The 7,514-nt window shown below is 37.9% G+C and overlaps 1 protein-coding gene across 8 annotated transcripts in view; it reads right to left on the bottom strand.

The window, feature by feature from the left end:
- Positions 1-1,707: 1,707 nt before the first annotated feature.
- CDK17 (cyclin dependent kinase 17) overlaps positions 1,708-7,514 on the bottom strand; it is a 97,078-nt gene continuing 91,271 nt past the window's right edge. For 7 of the 8 annotated variants that reach the window (XM_060164852.1, XM_060164856.1, XM_060164853.1 and 4 more), the window contains 4 exons: positions 7,320-7,362; positions 6,175-6,265; positions 3,930-4,007; positions 1,708-3,404 (listed from right to left, as the gene is read on the bottom strand). In XM_060164852.1, the coding sequence (XP_060020835.1) occupies positions 3,367-3,404; positions 3,930-4,007; positions 6,175-6,265; positions 7,320-7,362 (250 nt within the window). In that variant the 3' untranslated portion in view covers positions 1,708-3,366. Of the gene's footprint in view, positions 4,008-6,174; positions 6,266-7,319; positions 7,363-7,514 lie in introns of all 8 variants that reach the window. The other variant, XM_060164849.1, reaches the window with a different exon arrangement.

Below are 7,514 nucleotides of genomic sequence, written 5' to 3'. Positions count from 1 at the left end.
GACAGTTTCTTCAATAAGTGGTGCTAGGAAAACTGGACAGCTACATGTAAAGGACTGAAATTAGAACACTCCCTAACACCATACACAAAAATAAACTCAAAATGGATTAAAGGGTTTTGCAGGTGGCGCAGTGGTTAAGAATCCACCTGCCAATGCAGGGAACACGGGTTCAAGCCCTGGTCTGGGGAGATCCCACATGCTGCGGAGCAACTAAGGCTGTGCACCACAACTACTGAGCCTGTGCTCTAGAGTCCACAAACCACAACTACTGAGCCTGTGTGCCACAACTACTGAAGCCCGTATGCCTAGAGCCCGTGCTCCGCAACGAGAAGCCACTGCAATGAGAAGCCCGCACACCACAACGAACAGTTGCCCCCGCTCACCACAACTAGAGAAAGCCCGCATGCAGCAATGAAGACTCAATGCAGCCGAAAATAAATAAATAAATTTAAAAAAAGAATTAAAGACCTAAATGTCCAGTCTTACACTGGACACTATAAAACTCTTAGAGGAAAACATAGGAAGCACACTCTTTGGCATAAATCACAGCAAGATCTTTTTTGACCCACCTCCTAGAGTAATGGAAATAAAAACAAAAATAAACAACTGGGACCTAATGAAACTTAAAAGCTTTTGTACAGCAAAGGAAACAAGACGAAAAGGCCCTCAGAATGGGAGAAAATACTTGCAAATGAATCAACGGACAAAGGATTAATCTCCAAAAATAGAAACAGCTCATGCAGCTCAATATTAAAAAAACAAACAACTAATCAAAAAATAGGCAGAAGACCTAAATAGACATTCCTCCAAAGACGACAAACAGATAGCCAACAGGCACATGAAAAGATGCTCAACAACACTAATTATTAGAGAAATGCAAATCAAAACTACAATGAGGTATCACCTCACACTGGTTAGAAAAGGTATCATCAGAAAGTCTACAAACAACAAATGCTGGAGAGAGTGTGGAGAAAAGGGAACCCTCTTGCACTGTTGGTGGGAATGTAAATTAATACAGCCACTATGGAGAACAGTACAGATGTTCATTAAAAAACTAAAAATAGAATTACCATATGACCCAGCAATCCCACTACTGGGCATATACCCAGAGAAAACCATAATTCAAAAAGACACATGTACCCCAATGTTCACTGCAGCACTATTTACAATAGCCAGGTCATGGAAGCAACCTAAATGCCCATTGACAGAAGAATGGATAAAGACGATGTGATACATATATACAATGGAATATTACTCAGCCATAAAAAAGAACGAAATTGGGTCAGTTGTAGAGACGTGGATGGATCTAGAGACTGTCATACAGAGTGAAGTAAGTCAGAAAGAGAAAAACAAATATCATATATTAATGCATATATGTGCAATCTAGGAAAATGGTACAGATGAACCGGTTTGCAAGGCAGAAATAGAGACACAGATGTAGAGAACAAACGTATTGACACCAAGAGGGGAAAGTGGGGTGGGGGTGGTGTGATGAATTGGGAGATTGGGATTGACATATATACACTAACATGTATAAAACAGATAACTAAAAAGAACCTGCTGCATAAAAATAAATAAATAAAATTGGAAAAAAAAAAAGATCCCATTCTGCACAGCCTTCTTCCCCAAGAAAGAACTGTGACTCAACAAAACCACATTTTAACAACATGAAGATTTTGTTATTATAAATTTCAAAACAAAATGGAGGAATTTTCACATAATATTTATAACCTTCAAAGTACAATATTAATACATATCTGTCAGTTAGAAATAACAGCAGTTTGTTAGGCTACAGGGTTTAACATAAAACCAATTTACAAATGTGAAAAGCAGTAGTGGTCCAATATTCACCATTACACATGAATCTGTTTCTTCCAGAAAATTTTTCTTAAAAAATTAAAATTTCAGTATTATGAAATATTAAAATAACACCCCAAACATGCCACAATCACTATTCACAAATAAAATTAAAATGAAATATACAAAAATTCACTTAATACTGTTAAATAACAATAAACTACAAGATTTCCTGAACAGAAATGGTAGGACCCCTGAATGTTTTACAGTGAATGTCAGGAAAAGAATTAAGTTATGACTATTTTCATGATATATAAGCCCAAAATTTACATGACCATTTCAAAATATCGCAATTAAGATTTGCAGTTGGTAAGATGCACTAAACAAACAGTCCTTAAAAGTGAACACAAATGCTTAAAACACTGTTACCAACACCAAGGTGTATTTATGATGTTCAAAAAGATGCATAATTAAAACTGTAATATTTACTACCTCTGGTAAACAGATAATATCTATAATGCTTTAAAACAATCTTCCAAGTTCTCATTTCTCTCATTTGTATTTAGCATGGCTCATTTCAAAGACATATTACAGCTTTCAACTGATTCCAAGTGAATGTTATTAAAACACACACACACAGCTCCCAAATGAAATAAAACTGTTCCCCAATGATCATCCATTCTAATAAAAGAATTGTATTTAAAACAAATAAACAAAACAAGACCTCTGATGTTTGACTGGACTTGTATGGTTTAGTTTTAACTAAATTAAAGCACGATGTAAAATAGGTAAGTGTATTAGTATACAAATATCCAATAATATGCAGGAAATATTTCTAAAATGAGGACAAATAAAAATAAATAATTTTGGTGCTTTAATTTACTGGTATTTAATACGAGATCCCCAAAATGTCAGATATTCACTTGCTTGAATCAACTTCTGCATCACATGCTTTCCTAAACATAATGTGCTTATCAATTTCTTACTACACTATTTGCCAATGTTCAATAAAAAAATTATATAGCATGAATGTAAGAGTGTTCAAGTTGGCTCACTTATTTTACTGTTAAGCAAAGCTGGATTTACATTCCAGGAAACACTGCAGTTTAATTTTAAAAACAAACAAAGAAAAAATGCAGCAGTAAAACAATTTGTGAGGAGAAACAGATGCATTCACGTATAATAAAGCCACTGCAACTTCTTCAGGCATTCAACTGTTGTGTTAAATAAACAGACAGTAGTTATTTAGCAGCAATGATTCTGCAATAAATAATGCATTGTGTTTCTCAGTCCTGCACAAAAATTGCAGCTACAGTTACATCAATAGCTGTAACCTACTGGCTCTAATGGCAGAGAAGACCTTAAAACCAACTGTACAAAAAAATTGTCACACTGTGACAACAAATATAAAAACAATTTGTAGGTCTGAAATAAAAAGACTCCACTGTGAAGAGGACAGTGTAGACAAACGAAGATTCCAAGTCCACCAAAAGAAATAATTGCCTTCAGATCTGAGTCCTTGATTGATAAGAAAGGCTGGGGGCTGGGCTTGAAACCATGTTACCAGACTTAAAAGAGCATGCTCTGTCTTCTGTTCTTCCCATGTCCTAAAATATAAAGTCATTTTATGAGGCAGTTCAACGTTCAGTTTTATCCCACATACAGTATTTGTTGACTCTATGAAGCTAATGTTCCCACCAGCAAAAGCTAATATTCCATGGTAAGAGTGATCAGCACTGTCTTAAATGACCCTTTTGTTGATGGGGTCAGTCTACAGCTTCTATGCTTCGAAGTGATGAACCTGATGACTAGGGAAGCACAAGATGTGTCTTCTGCCTCAGGTGCCAGGGATGGCGTGTGCAGTGATCAAGCCAGGCCACTTGTAAAAGGTCTTTGTGCCATCTGCAGCTTTCAGGATCCCTGATTTGACTGAGTCAGATTTCTCTCTGAAGAATTACTGAGCTGCCCATATCATACAGGAAAGTATGTGCAATGCTAAACATACACAGCTGTGGAATGCACTGTACATTGTTTTTTACATCAATAATTTTACCGATCAATTTATAAACCCAAAACTTGGTTCCACGCAAAATTTCATGATCGACACGTGAAATGGTTTATGACAAACACACCTGTCTCTGGATAAGAAGAATTTCGAAAACCCGGGTCCTTTTGCAATTGAATCTCTTTCAAACTGAATATTGATACACCTAAAATGCACAGACAAAAATTATCAGATGAAAGTCTATCATTAAAGCAAATATAATCCAACTATAGACAAAATATCTAAAAATGTATACTGATTCAACATGAAACATTTATACTACATTTACAAGGTTACAGCCCTGCTGAAATATTTTCCCTTTTGTCCCAATGTCTTAAGAAAACCAAACCAAATAACCTCTCCCTCAGAACCTTTCTCCCCCAATTCTGCCTTAAATCATGCTTTGAGTATGTGTTTCTCTAAGGAGAATGTACATTGTCTATTTCTAGGGCTTACTGAGGTTGGAAGACCTAATCAAAATGTATTACTCGGTTCTATTCTCTCTGTTCTTTATCTGTCTCCTTATGATGGCATGAAGGTCAAATCCTCAAACTATCTTCAGAATTTTAGAGAAAAACAAGAAATGGGTTTGTACACCTCACCCACACCTCAAACTATAAAACTTGGTATTAATAATGAAACGTAAATCTCTTAAAAAACACTTGTAACTCATCCTTCTTATTTCCATCTCTGCCAGAGAGGTAGTCTTTCATTAAAAAATATCCAGGGCTTCCCTGGTGGCGCAGTGGTTGCGAGTCCGCCTGCCGATGCAGGGGACACAGGTTCGTGCCCCAGTCCGGGAAGATCCCGCATGCCGCGGAGTGGCTGGGCCTGTGAGCCATGGCCGCTGAGCCTGCGCGTCCGGAGCCTGTGCCCCGCAACGGGAGAGGCCACAACAGTGAGAGGCCCGCGTACTGCAAAAAAAAAAAAAAAAATATCCAATAGGGGCTTCCCTGGTGGCACAGTGGTTAAGAATCCACCTGCCAATGCCAGGGATATAAGTTCGAGCCCTGGTCCGGGAAGATCCCACGTGTGGCAGAGCAGCTAAGCCCATGTGTCACAACTACTGGGCCTGTGCTCTAGAGCCCTTGAGCCACAACTACTGAAGCCCTTGCGCCTAAAGGCAGTGCTCTGCAACAAGAGAAGCCACCGCAACGAGAAGCCCACACACCACAACGAAGAGCAGCCCCCGCTCACCGCAACTAGAGAAAGCCCATGCGCAGTAGAGAAGACCCAACACAGCCAAAAATAAATTAATTAATTAAAATATGTATATATCCAATAAGTTCTAAGTGAAAAGTCTTGAGGAGTCTTGATTCCAATTAGAAAACCTTTTAGTGAATCCATACTGTCTAGTAAATGAGAACGGGAAATTAATGAAAGCTTTTGGCTGTTCAGTTCCCAAATATTCTCTTAATTCCTCACTCACCTTGCTAATTTTTAAAAATTTATTTTTGGCTGCATTGGGTCTCTGTTGCTGCGTGCAGGCTTTTCTCTAGTTGTGGCGAGCCGAGGCTACTCTTCGTTGCGGTGTGCGGGCTTCTCACTGTGGTGGCTTCTCTTGTTGTGGAGCATGGGCTCTAGGCACACAGGCTTCAGTAATTGTGGCACGCGGGCTCAGTAGTTGAGGCGCATGGGCTTAGTTGCTCCGTAGCATGTGGGATCTTCCCAGACCAGGGCTCGAACCCGTGTCCCCTGCATTGGCAGGCGGATTCTTAACTACTGCGCCACCAGGGAAGTCCTCACCTTGCTAATTTTAAAGTAAAATATTGGGGTAATTTATAAGAAACTTCTGAGTAAAATCAAGCAGTTACCCCAGGCATGAGAAATCAGCTATTTTAGTGACAATATGCTCACCACTGTCATGGGGATGGTAAAGTCAGAGTGAACACAGTAAAGGAAAATCATCTTCACATCTTGAAAAAGAAATTTACTTCCACAAAAAAATCTTGTTTTGGTTGTGCTTCATTACTATTTACTTGAAATCCATTTTTAACAACTCTGAATCAAAGCAATCCAGATTGGGCCTAATGACAATGTCTATCATCAGATGGCATTTTCCACTTACTTAAGTCAAATAAGACTAATGACCCACATCTAAGTGCTACTGATTTCTTACAGAGTCGTGGCAATATACTCAGTGTTAAAAGAAATAAATTAAAACAGGCAAGACAGACATACACCTCCCTTTAAGGAATTCTGATCTAATTACAGAAAGACCAGAATTTTAGGCTTAAAAACCAACCATCTTCCTAAATCCCTAATTCACCCCGGTCTCCAAACCTGGATAAAAATAAAGGGGGTGGGGGGACACACTCTAGAATCTCTCTTACTTTCAGGTAAAGCATGTATCCTTGGTCCCAGACTTCGAAAGTACACATGTTTCATGGCCTCTTCTGCTGAAACCCTTTTCTTAGATTCATACTGTGAGAAACCAAAAAACTGCTTCATTAATTTTTTTCTCTAAATACTGGAAAAAGCGTATGCAAGCGGGAGGGGACACACACAAATTAGCATTTAAGCATTTAGAGCTACTCTTATCTTGATTACTTAATAGAGTGACTATTATTTTTAAGAACCAATTTGGAGTACTATGCTCTAATGTGAGTTACTACTGAGATTATGTAGCAATGATTATATCTCAGTTACAAATTTCCAAGATAAAGCTGGATCTTAACGAAAAATTTAGATGCCCTATATTTTCTGAAGTGATGAAAAAAAGCAAAATATCTGACCTTTCGTGTTACTTTTCTTCACGAATACCACAGTATTACTGGAAATATACCTAATACCTTTATGAAAGACATTATTAAATTACCTATTCAATACCCATCTCCCTTTTTTCCTTGACGAGATAATGTAGATTTGTTTAAGGTATACATGCTTCCAACTCTGACATATGAATCATGACTATTCTAAGTTTAGGCTAATTATGGCAATCCTGCTCCCCAATTCTCAGCCTCTCTTACAATTAATATTCTGGCCTTAGGAAGATTTTGGAGACCTAGGAAGAAGTCCTTACAGGGGTTTTTGGAAAAGCCTTTGCTTTCCAGATACAAAAGGATTAATGAGACTGACAGACTCTTATCCTCTCTCTTCTTCCTGTTCTGAATGAAGATATGGATGGTACTTGGGAGGTACAACAGCCTGTAAGGCAGTAAGTATAAGGAAAAGAAAGAGAACGTAAGAGAACAGGAATTGCAGAGAACATGGCCTTGACACAGTTGATCAGGGCCAGCAGCTAACTACCTCAGACTGTTCTAGGTTACAATGAGAGACCCAGACACATTAAGAGAAACCATAATTGTTTTTCACCTAAGCACATGTCTTAAGAATGCTAGATACTACCGTAATCTTATTTAATTGTCATGACAAATATTTGAGGGAGGTATTACTGATCCCATTCTACAGATGAAGAAACTAAAGCTCAGAGAAGTTAACAGACCATTTAACAATTATAAAATAAGATATAACTTACCTGAAGAAATTTTGTTATCAACTCGATTCCTTCAGAGTCTAACCTAAAAACGAAAGACAAGTAGCAATTTATTCTTTAATCTTAGCTGATAGCAACTTTTCAAATAAAACTATTTTCCAAATGTTGTTATCTGCTAAATTCAAGTGCCCTAAAATAGGACACCTTGCTGCTTTCAAACAGACTCAAATCTTTTAT

This window comes from Lagenorhynchus albirostris, chromosome 11 (assembly GCF_949774975.1).
Source record: "Lagenorhynchus albirostris chromosome 11, mLagAlb1.1, whole genome shotgun sequence".
Taxonomy (NCBI): domain Eukaryota; kingdom Metazoa; phylum Chordata; class Mammalia; order Artiodactyla; family Delphinidae; genus Lagenorhynchus; species Lagenorhynchus albirostris.
Note: the sequence above shows the minus strand (reverse complement) of the source record. Positions and strands in the feature narration are given on the sequence as shown.